The following is an 18,877-nucleotide window of genomic DNA, read 5'->3' on the forward strand; positions in this document are numbered from 1 at the left end:
ATTAATTACACTCGAGATAAGCAGTTGAGATCAGGTATTCAAGGACATTCACTCTGTTATTATACGCATCACAGTAAGCCAATGTAAAACTTAATCTCCAAAAATAATAAGATGAACTGTGTTTATTACATCATAAGACATAGTTTAATAAGAGTATTAATATTTAATCTCAAGCAAACATGAATGCGTACTTAGTTGCAGCTTTGACAACGTAATAATACACTGATGCAAAGCAGGATGAGTATAATGCAATAATAGCAAATCATCATAAATTAATCAAATAAAATAAATTAATTAAATTTCAATTTAATTGTTAGCATTCTTTATATCATTATAGATTTTTTTCTTTACATTCTTTACATCATTATCGTCAGCATAGTTAAAACATTTTTTTTAGTGACTGTCAAAATGCATCCGATATAAAACAAGAAAATATATTTTTTAAAGACTTAAAAAATATCAGATTTTTTCATTAAAATATCGAATGCTTTCCAAGAGTCGCTAAAAATATATTATATATATTGTTTGTATTTTTTATCGTGAACCATTTAAAATATTTCTATTTATTTAAAATTTTTAGAATGTTAGGTATCTGCACATAGATATGAGTCAGCGCTATCCAAGCTCAAGGTTAAGATAGTCTAACAGTTTAATAGTGCAGCAGACATCGAAAGAGCCAGACAGAATGACATCTGATCATCGTTAATTAGAAGATCTTCAATAAGCAGAATAAAACGCACTAACCGGTGAGTGAATGCATATATCATATTTGCATATTAATTGTTCATTTATTCAGATCGCCACGATTTAATGTCGTTACACCCTGCTTTGACGCTTCATAAAGACCACGAAGCAATTTAAAAATACGAATTTAACAGTAAAATCGATAAAGTAATAGCGTAGAATATTTCAGTTATATTGCAATAACATTTTAATATTGCAAATTTAATACGATACAGTAAACATATTGTGAAAAAAACAGAATTTAAAATGTAAAGTCAGTTTCAACAATATCGCAGAAAGTTTTAAAAATATTATATAAATATTACAACGTAATATTTTTAAATCTTAAACAGCATAGAAAAATTACAGAAATATTTTATTTCAAATTGTAATATTGCAATTACATTTTGCAATGTTTCCGCAACCGTTCTGAAAAGAATCAGCATATTCGACACACTCTTATCACCTTCTTTATTATTAGACAATGATTAAAACTTTTCTTGAAATGTATTATTGACGCACACTTTCTCGAACATCTGCATTATGCAAATCCGCCTGGATTTTACAACACATGTTATTCCGTGGCTCCATCTCGAACATATAAATCGAACTGTGCGGGAAATCTTATCCACGCTCTCTCCGGTGAGAAGATTCAAAAACAAGATAAATGTAGGAAAATATGGTGAATAATCGGACATTAGTTCGATTTGGGAAGTGCGAAGTACGTAAGTGAATTGCGAAAATCCATCGCGTGATAAATTATTAAGTAAATGAGGCGTTTGGAGCGGAAAACAGTTAAGTGACATTTCGAAAAAATTCCAATCAAGTGTTGATAATTAACGAGTTTTTTTCGAGAGATTTCTTATTTCCAGCGACCTATTCCAGTGATTTCAGTGACCCTCGTCATTTACCGCTCTTTTATTCTCATGTCAGTCTCTCAAATACCGCATCGTGTATTTCTTGAAGCGAACACGTGCACTTATATAACCTCTAACCGTCTATCAAGTCGAGTCGATTTTATATATATACCTTTCCTGAACTTTGCCGGTGCTTTTGGGTTCATTCTCTTTCCTATCTTATCGCATCCCACTACGGTATGCGATAACTTCTTTTGGCCGAATCGATTCTCACGATCAGTACGAGGTACGAGTTATCTTGTGTGACAAGTCGCTATGAGTGTGAACGTCTTAGGTGAAAATAGATTTCTCTGTTTCAACGTTCATCTATTTGCGCAATATTATTCGCCAACATCGGGCTAGATGTATGGTTTAGATTTATAATTAAATTTTGGAAGTGAGAAGTGTGTCAAATATTTTGATCCTTCTTTTATAGATTAGCTCATCATAAGGTGACGTTAAAGTAAGAACAATGTGAGTAGGATGGTTTGCTTGCAAGTTTTGTGCATTTTGTTATCTCTGTCACATTATCTGTGTGTTATCTATAGTATAACTCTTGTGCAACTAATTATTAACAGTTACAGAGGTAATGTTGTATGGTTAAATATTTTTCTCTAACAGTTTACTCTTTTATATGTTGAATAATATATGCATATTTCAATAATGCTTAACAAAAGATTTGTAAAATATTTATTACTCTTTTTAGTTTAAATGTTATAAAAAGTTTAAACCTTAAAAGTACACAATATTATTTCACATACTTCTGGAATTTGTAGAACTCAAGAATATGGATCAATTAAATATGAATATTAAGATTATATATGTATGCATGTATAAAATAATATTCATGTTTTATATATAATTTACAAAAAGATTTGTTAGAAGCTGGAAAGGTGTTAGATCTATTTAAATTACAAATTAATAAGGCAGGGGTTAGTATATTCAAAGCATTTAAGTAGAATGTGTGTAATTTAAAATTGATTCTAAATATTATACACATTTGTGTATTTAATATATGTGCTATTTGTTTTTTCTTTCTATATTTCTATTACATTATACTAATTATATGTTTTGTCACACAGGTTTGATACTGACAATGAAATAGAATATCCCCTGGAAGCAAAAGAAGAAGAGGATACCATGACTTGTCTGGGAAAACTAGTATTTGCGGACAAATATAGCAGACAATCATCGACTGCAAATGATTCATCTGAGGGACAAGTTAATTCTCTGTCACTTGCGTATGAAGATCTTTTCACAGTACCTTATAACATCATACGAGATTTCAGTTTTACTCTATGTCACTTAGATATTAGTCACAATCTGTTTAGCAGGTAAGGAAATGACATGGTATGTGAAGATTTGAAGAAAAGTATAAAATCAGTATCATAATACACTAAATCAAGATAGATTTTTTTACCAAATTTTTTTTTCAGGAATTTACAGTTTTTGTCAGAGTTTGAGAATTTAACATCTCTCAATTTAGATCACAATATGATAGATGATGTTACTGTGTTCCCATACATGCCAAATCTTGAGCTTCTTTGGCTGAATCATAACCGCATAATAAACTTGTTTCCCTTTATTAAGAATCTCTATTCTAGTGTACCAAACCTCAAATATTTATGTCTCATGGGAAATATGGCAGCGCCTAGTTATCTTAATGGTGGATCTTTCTATGAATATCTTAATTACAGGTATTTCAGCAAAAGTTTCTTTTAATTACTTCCTTTCTAAGTTACACAGAAACACAATTCAAGTTTCATTTATTATCTGTCACAAATTATGTTGAACTTTTTCAATAGGATGTTTGTATTATCTTGGTTTCCATACTTGATACACTTGGATGATAGGCTAGTGACTGAGGAGCAGCGAGTAGAGGCTAAAAGACTTTACAAACGACCAATACTTGAAAATATTTTTACACTGCCAGAACGCATGAAGGATATACATTTTCGTATGGCATTTCCTAAGCTATTACCACTTGACGGACAAAGAAAGCCAAGAGAATCAAATTCTATTATTTAAACAGTATTGAAGCGCAACTAAAAAATTCCTAATCATGATGTTCCTTCACAAAAGAAATGAGATTAATTTTTGTATCCATTAGAAACATGTACTATGAAAACAATACATGGAGCAATGTTTATAGTAATATATATATATATATATATACATATATATAATGACATAACATATAAGGGGGTAGTTTAATAACCACTTTTACTAATTCTGCAGGGTGCAGTTATACGAACAAATAACTCATATATTAAATATATGTAAAATACTTTGAATGGTCAGTTTTATATTACCTCTGTTTTTTTATAAACTACACATCAAATGTGAATGTTATTTTATACATCTGTTAAGCAATATTTTTATGTATGGATGTATTTGATATTAATAAAACAAAACTATATTATTCAACTATTTCATTTTCTTCTTATTGCAAATCAAATTGCATAATGAAAAGAGAGTGCTAATGTTAATTTCAGTATAAATAAATATACTTGATAATGATCCAAATGCATCTTTGTTGCATAACAGACAGATAACATGAAAAATGCACGAAGATGATTCCGATCAATGCACAGAAGCAGATTATTGATTCCAAGGAAATTATTGGTTTACAACAAAGATCACACACGGTGTTCATATTCAGGATCAATAATAAAGCTTCTATGAGACATCCGATAGCTTATCGCGCGCGAGATTCACTTTTAGACGGTAACAATTACGAAATATACGAAACAATTTCGATTATAATCTATCGCGCATTTTCTGACCAATCGCCATGTTCTTGGAGTAATAAAGAGAGAAATAGACAAGTGCAAGAACGTAGCTAGGCCGAACAGAACTATTATTTACCGTGGTTGAAATAGTGATTTATTATAGAAAATATAATCGTCGTAGCTAATAATGAAACGAAACGTACCTCGTGCGTGATGATCGTGAAGCAGTTGTACACTATTGTACTTCGGCGAGAAAACATCGTGAGAAAGACGGAGGCAGCTCCGAAGACGCCAGGCACACGGCAGCGGGTCGCCGATACCGGTATCACAACATTAGCTATTGAACACGATACTTAATGCGTTACGACGAAAACTCGATATATTACAAAGCACTCGCGATAACTTCTTACGCACGAAGGTTCACTTTTAAACCGTCACGATCGCGGAAAGTACGGAGCGATACGGAAACCTGTCCATCCGTCGCGGCGCGAATTCATAACTGATCACTAGTCAAATATAAAAGCGGCGCTGTGATTGGTTCATTGTCTTGCAAGCATTTCTGTTTGCAAATTATAGATGGCTACTTGGTCGACTTCACTCGAGCCCGGCCAAACACAGCAGCAGGTTACCGACATCGAAGTTGTAACAATAGTGATCGTACACGATATCTAATACATCACGACGACAGTCTAGTACTTAACGATACACACGCGTTAACTTTTGGCTCGCGAGATTCACTTATAGACAGACGCAATCGTGAGAAATATAGTACGACGAGAACAAATCCGTTCATCGCGGCAGTGAAGCCTCGAATGCAACGCGGCTCACACGCACACATACTTGAGAAGAGCGCTCTATGTATCATATGTACGCGGTTTCTCGATTGGCGCGTGAGAACCGGCGTCTGCATTCTGGGCTTCACTTGTCCATCGTGGCGCGAAATCGGGATTCACCTCTAATCAAATAAAAACGATGCTGTGATTGGTCGCTTGAGAAATTGCAAAGTAAACGATAGTTGTGACGAATCATTGAAGTGACGAAGCAGATTGTATAAAATCATTTATTAATCAGGTATATTATAATTTATACAATATAAAAATTATCTATCAACATACATGTACTGCATACGTATGTAAACTACATTTTGCAATGCATATTACTGCTGCCTTTGTCTATGGTATAAAATTACGGCACAACTTTTCATTATTTTTATTATTTCTTATAATTAGAATTGCTTGAGAGTATAATTAGTGCTTCAGTTTTTTCAAAAAACTAATTATTAATTGTTCCTAAATTCGAAGCGTTGCAGTTTAATTTGATTTCTATTCTATACAAAAATAGGTATGAATCTTTTGATATCTTAAATAACCTAACTTATTGGAAGCAAAGTAGCTTGCATTAATTTTTCTTATTTCTTTTTGTATAGCGATCTAACAATATCCTGATAAGTGTGACCAGAAGTCTGTGGATTGTAATCCTTCCAAAGAGAAAGATTTATCTCTGGGAGTTCATCACATCTGCTAAGCGGATTGCTGAAATTTGCATAAGGAGTGATTGTTGAGGTTACCTTGATTTCGATTCATAAGGTAAGCTAGAAATAAGGTACGTGGTCAAACTTACGTTTCAGAGACTTGTAAAAATCCTGATTTTTGCATAATCTGAATATTGTCTCCATTGTCGCAAATCAGTCGCGAAATACTTGACTTCCGTAACTCGTTCAATTGTTCTGGAAACACAATAATATTTATAGGCAATATGTATACTTGAAATCATAAACCTATTTTACAATTAATTCGAAAAATTATTATTTAATTTAATTTTGAACATTATTTATGTTAACTACAATAATTGATATCTTGATATCATGTATTGATGATATTTTTTAGATTATCCAGATAATCAAATGTTAATAATGTTGACAAATTTGCTGTCAATCGGCGAACATTGATAACATTTTGTTTACTGGATATATAATATTTTTATTTGCGCTATTTAACATACCTAATGTGAATGCTACACTTGAATCGCCGGTCTCGAACCAATAACGATCACCAATTCGCGTTAATTGGAATTGTTTTAACATAATACATAAGAATGTTGGCCCTGAAAGTGTTCCGGGCACAAGCATTTCCAAAGATCCACCGACAGTTACTTCGACATCATCCACACTAACGTATAATGAGGCGAGTTTTTGTATATTCTAAGAAAATCAAATCCATTTAGTTTAGAAAACATTTATCTTTTTTATCAATTATTTATTTTATCTACCTGAAGAGATATATAATCGGCAAAGTCCGTGAAAGCCTTTGCCCGTGGTAATCCACAATATTCGCGATAATCGTTGTAAGATGCTAATCCGTGATCGCGATCTCTTTGTATATCTATTGCTCTCAAGTCAGATCCGAGGGCTCTTCCTCGCCTGAAGAAGAATTGTGTAATCTGCAAACAATTACTATTATTAATAAGAGCCATATTTTATTTTTAAGCACATTCAGAATGTTTTCTTGCTTTCTTTATTATTAAGACTTATTTAGGAACGATATTTGGCCCTCTATTTGTATTTATTTTTAATATTATTGTTACTGATTTTTTATGTCATTTACACATACTTCTCTATCGAAGTATACATCAGCCTGTTTCTGCGCTTGAGTACATAAACCTCTAGCCAAATCATCCAGGTTGTTGCCTCTTTCTATAATACCAGGTCTATTGAAATAATCGCTCAATCTCAGACTAGATGACGGGGAATATTGTCGACGTTCTGACACTAAGCTGTCAAATAAAATTTAGTATTTTAATTTTATTTTTACGACAAATTAATATCATAAATTTTTATCATTTATATTTATTGGATTAAAAATTTATGGAATTCTAAAAATATTTGTTACTTAGAATTTGAATTGCGATTACATTAATTGCAAATATTAATTTGCACAAAAAATTGACTTTAATATTATGTTAAAAATATCACAATAATAAAAACAACAACTTGTATGTAGAATTTGTATGTAGCAATCATTAAATACTAATTCTCTTTTTTCAAATGTTTACTTTTGTGATCATCTTCAGTGTTTTATAAATATTTATGAACTAATCGTTGGACTACTAATTAATTCATGGAATTTTATAACTTTTCATTTCCAAAAGCCGTTAATTTGTATTGTTTTTGAATGATTAGTTAATTCAATATTCTGTAAAATTTAGAAAGAAAATTACATGATTTTATTGTTTTTTGCTATTTCATGGTGTCTAGTCTAAAATCTTATAGATATTATTGCTATTGTTATAATCGAGAAACTAGTTATTCAATTAAAATAATAGCACTAACATTAAACAGAGATTTTAGACCAGACATCATAGAACATCACAACAGAGAATAAGATGCAAAAAATCATGTAATTTCCTTTTCAGTTTAAAGTTTACAGAATATCGACTTAATTAATTTAGTCAATGACATAATACAAATTGATTGCTCTTGAAAATGAAAAGTTGGAATCTCATGAATTAGTTAGTAATTCAACGACTAGTCTATAAGTATTCATAAAACATTAAAGATAATGAAAAAGATGGACCTAAACTTTTGAATAAAGAGAATTAATAATGATTGCTACATGCTTGTACACTCAGCTACTTCAAACTTTTGTTTTTATTATTATGATATTGAATATTTCTCGGTAGAGAGAATACCTATAATACAACAGGTATTTTGTATTAAAAAATAATCTTGAGATGATGATGTTAATAAAAGTTGCCAGATACTTACTCGAGTCGACCAGCAATATTCGTATGGAAATATCTAAAGGCTGCATTTGAATGTTCATTTAACACGTGAGCAATAACTGTCTCATCGTAGTCATTCACGTAGTTCGCGGTGTTATACACGATGTTGTTATTCAAAATTTGTCTATCACCTGCAATGTTAATTAATTTATCTTCAAAATAAGAACAAGAACAAGAACAAGAACATTTTTATAATCTAAAAATTTCTATAATTTTGTAAGTATTATAATATGAGAAAAATATTGAAAGAAGATCGGTACCTAAGAAGATCGGTAACCATTCGTAATACGCGATGTTCTGATGCTCAGCGATTACAATCCGACGTGTTTCTTGAAATATCGTTTCATCAGTCCAGTGAGGATTTAACTGTGCCAGAAAATCGGCAACACGATTGTGTTCTCTGAGCAGTATAATTTGTAAAATCGTCAATTGCGGATTTTGATTGGCACGCATATCACCTAAAAAAATATTTTATGTAGCTCTTTGCTTTATGCAACTCTCACTTATATAACTCTTTTCAAAAATAATTTCTCGTTACGCTCGCTGAGTTAAAAACTGAATGCTTTGAATAAATACATAGTGATTAAATTACACAACTTTTATGTAAAAATATATATTTAATTTTACCGGTAGCATAGCATGGCTCAAATTCGTATAACACGTCGCAAATAGCGGTTTTATTAGGCGGCGATGGTGGAAATTCTCTATTATTTTTCAATTCAACATTCAAACGTCCACCGAAACCAGCTCGCAGACTAGCCGCAACTTGGTCGCTCGATCCGTAAACGATCGAAAGATCCAGATAGTTAGAGACGGTGTTCAGCTGAAAATAATTTTGTATTAGCCGTGTGAATAAATTAATTTTCTTAATTAAAGTCTTTAGATCTAAGTATAATTGCATTAATAATTGCAGTGATTAATATAACAATTAATTTGCTATTTATGAAAATGTTATAAATACATTGAGATCGAACAAGATTAGTGAACAGCTTAGAAAATATCCGATCGCGGATAAAAATAGATAGACGTCTAAGAATAACGCGATGCCAAGTTTCCGCTATTTATAATCGTTTAATATAGCGACATTTAATCAATGGTTACATTCTAGTTTTCTCGTTACCACACATCCGCGTGTGATGTAATCGTAAATGAATGAGTGAGATGCAACTGTAAAACCTGTTCTGCCGGCTTGTACGGAGACGAACAGCCACGATCAAGGTCGGTTGTACTACGGACAAAGTTCATGCACTGTATATGGGTGTTGCCGTACACCGGATCGTTGAAAGGTATGAGTATCGGGAAGCATTGAGGCATCGCCGCTGATTCTGGTATCAGCTGTCCGTTTGTTGTGCAACATCGTGTACCGTGAGGTTCTGCGATTACGCAAAAGAAATTAAAACGGATCGGCAATTACTCGTCACTGGAAAGTCGACTGCGACGTGGTTTATGTAAAAAAAAAGTGAAACATACTTGATTGAGTTGTGCCATCGATCAAACCCATGTCGTGTGTGATTATCTGTCCGTATTGCATCGCTGCCAATGTCCATAGATTATCGTTAACATCCGTGTCTGGGAACAATGTGTAGCTAACGAGCCGAGCCGATGGTAAATCTAAACCGGTGATCGATCTCGATGGTGCTCGAATTCCTGTGTTAGAGCAAATTTTAAGAGAGATATAAATTTTTTCGCAAGGCAGAAAAAATGCATCAATATTTTTTACGGATAAAAAAGTATGTGATAGTCATTTTAATCTGCACGATTATCACAAATTGAAAAGTCATATAATCCTGACAAGTCTATAAATTTTTGCATGTTTTTATAGCAAATCGTAGAAAGTGTACGCGATCTATATAAGTTTGGAAAAATCGAAAATCACGTTTAAACCAGTTTTAGTTACGTGATGTTATGGTTCGATTGGTAATATCTATCAAACATATTTGCAGTTATGTCCAAATTTACGTACATAGGTGAAATCTGTTGTCAGAATTTATGTCATAAGTGAAACTTGCTAATAAGAATAAATGAAGTGGCGTAGTAATAAAGAATTTCTTTCAAGAGTGATGCTGTAATTAGAACTTCTAAAATATACAGATAAAGAAATTTTAGAATTTTCAAAAAACTCTATTCTTAGAATAGTAATTTATCTCACAGCGCGGAAAAAATTCGAAATTTCTTTATTTTTATTTACGTAATTTTTAAAAGATTATAATATAATCTTTTAAATAATAATATAATGCACGAAGAAATATGTAGAAATTTTAGAAATCTCAAAATTTTCTTCCAAATGCAGATATGAAATATTAAATCCATATATATTGCGAAATACTGTAGAAATGAATTTTGTTTGATTGGACTCAATTAAATTGCTATAATTGAATATCTCATTTAGAACTATGTTCTGATCACGACACTCTAACTAGATGCTCGACGTAACAAAAATCACGAATGAGTGAACGTCAAAATCTTTCTCGCAATCAAGAGGTTACTTGTGAGCCTCTTGCATCAAGTTGATTATAATAACAATATTTAAAACGAGGAAACTTATTTACGCAGCGAGTGAGAATCGATATTATTTAGTATCTAGAGTCTGAGTTAAGTTTTTTCTTGTTATTACTTGAAAGTTTTATAAACTGCTAACTAGGACACAATATAGTTCTTTTTACGTGATTATTATCTCTGGCAAAATATCTAACAAAGTTACAAATTTTTTTATTGCAAAGTTTTACGCTTTTTAAAAATAATTTTATATGTTTTATAATAAAGTAGGATAGAAATGATTAAAAAATCACTTTCAAACAATATTTCTCTTGAATTACCAAATGTTAATTATATTGTCTTAAGTATATATTTTTTGAATTAAAGTTATCAAAAATTTAGTGAATACCGTTTGCAAGCTTTGGTATAAAGGTTCTCTTAATTAATTATATTGTGAAGATACAATATTTTTATTTACCATCACTGTAACGTGCACGTACGAGTCTTCCGTATCTTGTATTAGCCAGGCCCCATGTGGGATTTCGAAGATTATTACAGGAACCATCATAGCTTCGATATCGTGATTGCTGACAAGCTTGAGAAAAAGTATCGCCGCATCTAATTTGGTCATGAATACTGCTCAGGTTTTGGCCAGTAGGGAAACTTGAATGGATAAATAACGAAAATACATATTAAAAAATTTATATAATTTTTTTATGCAGTTTACACATTATTTGGTTTTAACTTACATGGTATTTGGGAAGCTCGACGAAGATGAAATGTACGAAAATGTCGGATTTGACGCATGATAAACAGTAGGGTGATAGGTATTGAGAAGATTTTTTTGAATTGAAAACGTGCCGTAGAACGAAGTCTCCGATGCCTCTAGATCTGAGAATTCTTCTTCTTGCTCTTGTATTATACATAAATTATAAAACAATATGATTTATTTGGTTATGAATTACGATAAATTTCTATTCATAATTACAATTATTAATAATTATGATTATTAACAATTACGATTATTAATGATTACAATTATTATTAATAATTACAATTATTATTAGTAATAACAATTATTATTAATTACAATTATTTTTAATTAATTATTTATTATTAATTATTATTATTAAAATGGTGAATTGCAATTACAATTTGTTGACATAGTCATTATTTTTAATAGCTGTCTTTAATTTTTTGCCAATATCAATTGCTCCTTCAATAGCTGCGCTATTACTTTCCCACGCAAGGCGATCGAATATACAGGACAGTGATTTATCTTACGTAAACATTGTATCACGCTCGATTCTCAGTGTAGGGCAAGACTTCCTTTCGTTTATCGTATTTGCTATCGGATCAGGCAGTAATCGCAGCTGCCGAGACGATCGTTGTAGATCGTTCGGCACATAAATCCCAGTAGACACGCGCGGTTTAAGGAGATCCGCGTGCGAGGGAGAACCTTTCACTATAACGTTAAATGTTACACCGACGACAGATAGAATCGATTCGCCCCTAAGCATCGTCATGCACGGTGAACTCATTGCGAGGACTTTATAAAAACATCTGATTTTCTTTTTTTGTTAAATTACTCAACTAGATTTTTCTATGCGTTTCCTCTCGAAAAGAATGTCCTACGGAAATGACGTTTTTTCGGCTAAATCGGCAACATAACGAACTGTGAGTAATACGCGAGATATTGCGCAAGCAAAATCTTTCACAACATTGAGTTCAACATTTAAATGTTATGCCGGCGACAGCTTATATCGTCACGACTCGATAATTTCCTACTGGAATGATGTTTACACAGCGCACAGTTAATACTATTAATATCAATATTATTTTTCACGATGAAAAATGTAACAACTTTCCTAGAACAATTTAATTTTAAAAGCTCGGGCTTGCTTTTATTCGTACAATGAAAAATTACTATATAAATTTATATAAATAAAAACAATAATAAAAGATTTGCTTTTACTTATACAGTAAAACGCTGACAGGAGTGGTCGAAGAATATTCATGCTGTTTTGCGCAGCAAATTTACACATGCAATTCGCGCGTGATTTCATGGCTAAATAGCTTCACGGGGAACCCTTGATTGCCTCGAGCAACCGTTCATTCGCTCGATGCATAAGTCTATATCACCTTCTCTCGAAAATGTAACGTGCATTCCAGCGGCGCGCAACGCGCGTGCGGATTTTCTATCTCACGAGTCATTTCTTGCTATTAACTCCCACCTGTTGCACAAGGAACGTGCCGCATATACGGTAACACAGTTTCTCCGTCTCTACGCCCTGTCTCCCGACCCGATTATTAGTCCTGTTATTACTATTAGAGAAAGCAGAGATACCAGATCACTAATAACGTTTCCCGTAAACTTATGTAAAGAAAAATGCAAAAAACGCGGATGTATGGACAAAATACTAAATATTCTTACCAAGCACGAAAATTATTCGCATGCGCAATTGGTTAACAGCGGAAATACAGTGCTAATATTACGCCTAACAACTTTGGTAATTATATGTAGTAAGTTTGTAACGTGTACTAATTTTAGAACACTTTGTGATTTTTATTTTCTAAAATGTAAAAATTTATAAGTTGTGTTAAAATTACTACATATAAACAAAGAATTGTATAAAACTGTGTCGGAAACGGTGAAGTAAATTGCGTGTACCCCAGTGAGCCAAATGTTAGCAATGTTGGCAGATTGACAGTAAATTCAATCAAATCTGTTGTCAAACTGCCAACATTACTAACACTTAGCTATCTACAACGTTTACGAAAATATCTTACATGACTTTTTGTCATATTTATTAATTCTGAATAATTTTAATTCAATAATAATTAGCATAGAAATTTCATATAATTTTTATGTAATTTTTCTCTGTTCGGAAAAGGATAGAAATTACCTTTATGTGATGGACTAATGTGTTTCTTTTTCGTGGCATCTTTGGCATTTGTAATTGTTAATGTTTGCAAAAGCACTGCGATGAGGAAGCTTGTAATCCAGAGACCATTGTGACCCTTCATATCGCTGAAATAAAGACATAAAGTCAAAAAATAAAGTCATATTTAGTTGAAACAATTTTTAACATTGCTTTAGAATTGTATATTGTTTAATATACGGCCGTTATTAGTATGTTTATAATCTAATTTATCCTAAATCATGCCGTACTCAGAAGTCAGCAATGTCCAAGTAAAAAGTAATACAATTTTGAAAGGATTTGTCACAAAATAATTTATTCGGCGCACAAAATTAGCAATATAGCACTAACGATCACTTTAAATTATTTAAATAGTTCCTAAAATATTATAAAATTATCGAGCGTTACGCAAACATTACACGAAAACTAACGCACGGCACGGTACGACTTCAGATTAACACTATCGTACGAGGCTAGTTAAGTAGCTGCTTTTATATTATGTTGGGTATATTACGTCTTAATGCATATTAATTTCCATGCACATCAAAAAGGGAAATTGACTTTGCGACACAATAAGACATATGGCATGAATATTATTGCGTTACCTTGGTACTATTTCCATATCTCATCTTGATACAGATGATATCTCTCGCGCAAGACGAAACATTGTGACTCTTTCACGTGTAATTGAACATTTTGATACGCGCAACAGCATAGATAAGTCGTATTTTTTTACATAAAACATTTTTTATATGTATTTGCGATAAGTGCATGCATAAGAAGTCGGCAGTATTTCGCACGAAAACTTTCTGACGCCGCAAAATGTTTGTATTCTGCCGCCTTGATATTCATCTTACTGACATTGCCAGATGATAACTCCATTTCCTATTAATGCATGGAAATCCAACCGCAATTGCGTTTACTTTCTGCATGCAATTTGCATGACTTCCTCAGCTGATCGTTGAGACGTACGTGCAATTTTAACCAAGTTCGTGAACTAGAATATACGAGCGGCTCATGTAAAACACGCATGGCGCACGTTTATTTTTACACTGTTTTTTATCATTCCGTTAATGATCGCATAAAACGATTTAAAATTAACTTTACAATTAATCTTATTTTGCAACATTAAATATATTTTTTTATCTGAAAAATTCAAACAATTGCTAATTTTAATATTATAATTTAATTCTGAAAAATGCAATTACAATAACAGATATTACAAAAATATTATTTATATATTTATATTTATCAAACAACACATTGTTTATTATTATTTTTTTCAAAGAATTTGATCAATTTTTATTACGTGCTGTTGCTGCGCAAAAACTGCAAAAGCGGTGGGGAAAATAACACATTAATTAATTTATACTGTGTTAACAGAAACTTGATTGCGTCTTATATTTCTTCAGTGATTAAATGCAATATAGACGCGATATTGCCATGTATTTTTTTATCGCACCGTCTACATTGCGCGCATACCATGCTTACATGCATGGAAGCGCGAAATAAGTTTCGACATGTACATACAATTAAAATGCGGCTTCGTAAGAATAAAAAGAACTCTTGATTGGTGCAACTCGACTTTGGGAAATGATTAGCGTTAAAATAAAATTAGCGAGAACTGAAACTGACGATGGTTCGGCGATAAAGTTGAGTTATGCTTTCGTAGGAAAGATGAATTTATGCTATATATTGCGACACGTTATGAGACAGCAGTTATTCTGTGGAAATTGTTTGTAAAAGTATTGAGTGACATTTGATTTACGTGAACAGATTAGTGACGCAATAGTGAAACTGTGACAATGTTTGACACAAGCCAACAGGTGACCACGAGTTGCCTGTCTCCTCTTACTCTTCAAGCTGATTTGATTTCTTATAACGTGGAGAAAATGAAGGACACCGTCGTTGTGCACAATCTATTTGGAAGACGAATATCAAAGTAGCGTGATTATGATAATGTTCGAACAGGTTTTATTGTTCTTCGCATTTTTATTTAGCAGCATTAAAGCCTTTATTAAATTATTTTACGCTCTGTTTGTAATAATTTAAGAAATAAAGTAAATCTTTGGAATTAATGCAACTGTTTTACAATTACAGTTTTGTAAATTATTTTTTATTATATCTTCCAGAAAGAATTTTCAGCCATTGTACATAAATAATTTTTTAGAAAATTTTAAATTATAATGTAAAATGTAAAAAAGGATATAAATCTTTCGCAGGTGAAGAATAATTTTAATAGATTAAAGATAAGTTTGAGATCGGCTTTCCATTAGTGAAATGTTTACAAAAAAAACAAGTTGCAACTTTCGATATTAGATCTTAGAAGTCCGCAATAAAGATTCAGATTAAATTTCCGTTAAAATAGCGTTACAGTCTCCGGCAGCTCCTGCATATTCCGCGTTACGCAAGATTCATCTCGGATCAGTGATGGGTTATTCGATATCGGTCTCATGCATAAAACATCCCCGAGAGACGCCACTGCGTTCGTTCTCACGCTGTATTTCTTACTTCATGCATTCACGTGGGACCGATGTCGCGCGAAAATCCGTTTAATCACATCGTGATTGCCTTCCGGTTGCGGCGATAACCTTCGCGCAGAAAGGCGCATATAAGGGATTTGCGTTGCCGCGCCCTGCTTTCTCCTTTATTAGTAACTGTTTGCACAATTCGCGATAGTTTATACCCCACTGGCGAAGATCGTCCGATTCTACTGCGAACAACAGTGATAATGCCGGATTCAAACGGATTTTTCTTATGGCGTAACACCCACGCACGAGAAATGAATATCATTTTCACGTTGAATATCTCGAATTTTACGAGCGAAGCTTTATAGAAGCGTTATAACAATTTTCTAAATGCCTCCATTAAATATTAATTGCATTGATAGTGATTAGATCAACGCAATTGATTTATTAGATTGCAGACTATTAAATTACACAGATTATGTCGCTAAGTGAGTTTCAAATTTACTGCAATCATGTGATTAAACGCGCAAGTTTCGAATAAACAATTTGGTCATGCTTGCACGCGCGAGGAAACCTGCGAATTTGCACTTAACGAGCAAGAAACTGTGAGGAAACTTGAAAGCGCATGGCAATTAGAGTTGAAGTTGATGTTAACGAGACGTTTGCTTGCGCTACCGTCATTTAAGATTTATCGCCGAAAATATATTATTCAAATTGTACGCATAATAAGAAGTTATACATAATTATATTAAAATACGAAATAGACGTATTAGATTAAAACATGAAATTAAAACGTACTTAAGTATTTGCATTTGCTTATTTTATGCTAATTGCACTCTATTCCCGTTTTTCAAGTTTGCGTGATACAGATTTCTTACGAGTTATTTAATTAAGAGAAATTGCATATTTTAGTTGCATAATATTGACACAGTATGACTATTATGATTTATATAAAAATTTATCTTGTTATTCAAGCAGAACACATGCATTATACAACTCTTTTTTCTTAGATCTGTTTTTAATGTATTGCACTGTATATAAAGTTGTACTTTATACGAATGTGAAATCCTTTTCCTAATATGCAAGATCAAGGAAGTTTTAGATATTCGTATATGGCGCGTAGATTTGCTCCGTTTCTTAAATCGCATTATTATTCGGAATTAAAGTACATTGAACATACGCAAGTTGTTACAGTTGACATTTTAGACGACGCACTTCCGTAATTATCAAGACACCAGAAATCAACAATTAAATAGTTTAATCAGAAACCTTGCCTATCATATATAGAAATTTTCAAGGTTTGATTGGCTATCGATTAAGGTTGTCGATAGATATTCTGAATACGTAACGCTTATAACAAAAGACAAGAACAATTACTCTATTACACGCTTGGCAACTTTGATCATGAATCGTAACGTGCATATTTTTTTAAACGGAAATCGACCTCTAACCGTAAAAAGAACACGATCATGAATTATTTTTGTAAGACTGATTTACTCGTTAAATTGACAAAGAAATTTTCAGAAGAAAATTAGAATTTTTAATAAATTTTTAATAAATAGAGTAATTTTTAAAGAGTTTAATAAAATACGATAGAATTAACATAAATAAAAATTATTTTTAAAAATTATTACAACATGCAACAAAAACTAGGAGCTTGTTTAGGCTTCCAAAAATGTAGTAATTAAAACTGAATTAAAATTAATATTATTTCGAAAATTCGGAGTCTTTTATGGTAGAAACATGTATATATAAACTTCGTATTTATTTCAGATAGATTAAATAAATTTTGCTTAATAAAAATTAAACTCACCAAAATTATTATTGTCAGTTCCTGTTTGATGCAAAGAATATCGAGTTTTGTGTGTTGTGCTTGATTTGGTTACAACCGGCGACAAATTTGCTCGTTTCGTGGAGAATTGTTCAAAGTAACGATTAAAGTCCGATGGCGATAATTACCGGATAATGTTTCAGCACGTGCTGACGGGAATAACTGAACTAGTCGCCGATACGAACCGAACTTTATAAATGCCGGGAGAAAGTGCAGGGACACTATACTTTGTGGACAATCCCTCGCTACTGAAAGCTCAATTCCGACATGCATAGATCGCAGATGAAGGTGTAACTGTAATTTATGATTTTCCATATGTGCAACTATATTTTACAAACTTCTCTTTTAATTAATTTGATTACCAACTAAATTTTATTAAAGATTATTAGAGATACTTCTATAATCTTTAAATTTAAATTTCAGAAAATTTTTTACTTATGTTGCAATTTGGTTTTTTTATTAATTAAAAATATAATTTGATTTGTTTAGCTTTTATTGACATTTCTGTCAAAATTTGAAAAAAAAAGGAAATTTTATTTTTATTTATGAAATAAAAAATTTAGGTATAATAATGATAGACGAAATGGACAAAAAATCAATCATTATTCTTGCTATTTTATTTATATTTAAACAAGTTAATTTAACATTAACAAATATTTTAGTCGTCTTATTCGACAATTTTGTGTCTATAACCTTTCTATCTAATATATGTTATTTAATTTAATTTAATTTGTTTATCTCTAATGAGAGAAAGCGCTTTTTTCTCAGACTGCCGTTAACTATACTTATTCAACCATACTTTTGACATTTTTCTATCTTATTTAAAATCACAATTTTTTAAATTATAAATAGAAGAATATAAATTAAATAAAAATTTTAATTAAACAAATAATTTTAAAAATAGCAAATAACATTACTATGTAATGTAATCATTACAATCGATTATAAAACAATGACAATACACGACGTTAGTAACTATAATATATTGACTGTACTTGGTTATATTATCAATCATTTTTTAAATATTGCTTATATTTGGTTATTAATTATT

General features: G+C 31.7%; 4 protein-coding genes across 11 annotated transcripts in view; 2 read left to right on the forward strand and 2 right to left on the reverse strand.

Moving 5' to 3' along the window:
• LOC105675015 (serine-rich adhesin for platelets-like) overlaps nucleotides 1-4,914 on the reverse strand; it is a 125,557-nt gene extending 120,643 nt beyond the window's left edge. Inside the window, exon 1 of the mRNA XM_067353212.1 lies at nucleotides 4,555-4,914. The gene's annotated coding sequence lies outside the window, so the exon portion shown is untranslated. The remainder of the gene's footprint in view (nucleotides 1-4,554) is intronic.
• LOC105675023 (leucine-rich melanocyte differentiation-associated protein-like) lies at nucleotides 638-4,049 on the forward strand. 8 transcript variants are annotated; one of them, XM_012371777.2, is made up of 5 exons: nucleotides 1,354-1,444; nucleotides 2,056-2,093; nucleotides 2,702-2,953; nucleotides 3,056-3,316; nucleotides 3,425-4,049. In XM_012371777.2, coding segments are annotated over exons 2-5 (738 nt in total). In that variant the 5' UTR covers nucleotides 1,354-1,444; nucleotides 2,056-2,091; the 3' UTR covers nucleotides 3,648-4,049. The 8 variants fall into 8 exon arrangements, with proteins under 8 accessions (XP_012227202.1, XP_012227201.1, XP_067209334.1 ...); XM_012371779.2 differs by lacking the exons at nucleotides 1,354-1,444; nucleotides 2,056-2,093 and adding an exon at nucleotides 638-746; XM_012371778.2 differs by lacking the exon at nucleotides 2,056-2,093 and having other exon boundaries at nucleotides 1,294-1,444.
• A 514-nt stretch (nucleotides 4,915-5,428) lies between the features above and the next one.
• LOC105675017 (peroxidase-like) lies at nucleotides 5,429-13,662 on the reverse strand. The gene is made up of 13 exons (XM_012371766.2): nucleotides 13,513-13,662; nucleotides 11,356-11,518; nucleotides 11,085-11,269; nucleotides 9,602-9,778; nucleotides 9,308-9,504; nucleotides 8,759-8,954; nucleotides 8,392-8,589; nucleotides 8,115-8,262; nucleotides 6,961-7,123; nucleotides 6,620-6,790; nucleotides 6,353-6,551; nucleotides 5,972-6,077; nucleotides 5,429-5,883 (listed from the first exon to the last, which is right to left on the reverse strand). The coding sequence occupies exons 1-13, from the start codon at nucleotides 13,631-13,633 to the stop codon at nucleotides 5,760-5,762; spliced, it is 2,148 nt and encodes a 715-aa protein (XP_012227189.1). The 5' UTR covers nucleotides 13,634-13,662; the 3' UTR covers nucleotides 5,429-5,759.
• The window catches only part of LOC105675018 (synaptic vesicle glycoprotein 2B-like), a 46,712-nt gene continuing 33,641 nt past the window's right edge, over nucleotides 5,807-18,877 (forward strand). The window contains exon 1 of the mRNA XM_067353219.1: nucleotides 5,807-5,937. The gene's annotated coding sequence lies outside the window, so the exon portion shown is untranslated. The remainder of the gene's footprint in view (nucleotides 5,938-18,877) is intronic.

This window comes from Linepithema humile, chromosome 4 (genome assembly GCF_040581485.1).
Source record: "Linepithema humile isolate Giens D197 chromosome 4, Lhum_UNIL_v1.0, whole genome shotgun sequence".
Lineage (NCBI taxonomy): Eukaryota > Metazoa > Arthropoda > Insecta > Hymenoptera > Formicidae > Linepithema > Linepithema humile.

What these genes read in the sequence shown, in the direction of transcription:
- LOC105675017 (XM_012371766.2), bottom strand. Translation starts at nt 13,633, where the DNA reads ATGAAGGGTCACAATGGTCTCTGGATTACAAGCTTCCTCATCGCAGTG. An exon ending in ATGTATACTTCGATAGAGAA is followed by an intron (nt 6,791 to 6,960) that starts GTATGTGTAAAT and finishes AATTGTTTGCAG; the next exon opens with ATTACACAATTCTTCTTCAG. An exon ending in TTTTTACAAGTCTCTGAAAC is followed by an intron (nt 5,884 to 5,971) that starts GTAAGTTTGACC and finishes TGCAAATTTCAG; the next exon opens with CAATCCGCTTAGCAGATGTG.
- LOC105675023 (XM_012371777.2), top strand. An exon ending in AGTCACAATCTGTTTAGCAG is followed by an intron (nt 2,954 to 3,055) that starts GTAAGGAAATGA and finishes TTTTTTTTTCAG; the next exon opens with GAATTTACAGTTTTTGTCAG. An exon ending in TATGAATATCTTAATTACAG is followed by an intron (nt 3,317 to 3,424) that starts GTATTTCAGCAA and finishes CTTTTTCAATAG; the next exon opens with GATGTTTGTATTATCTTGGT.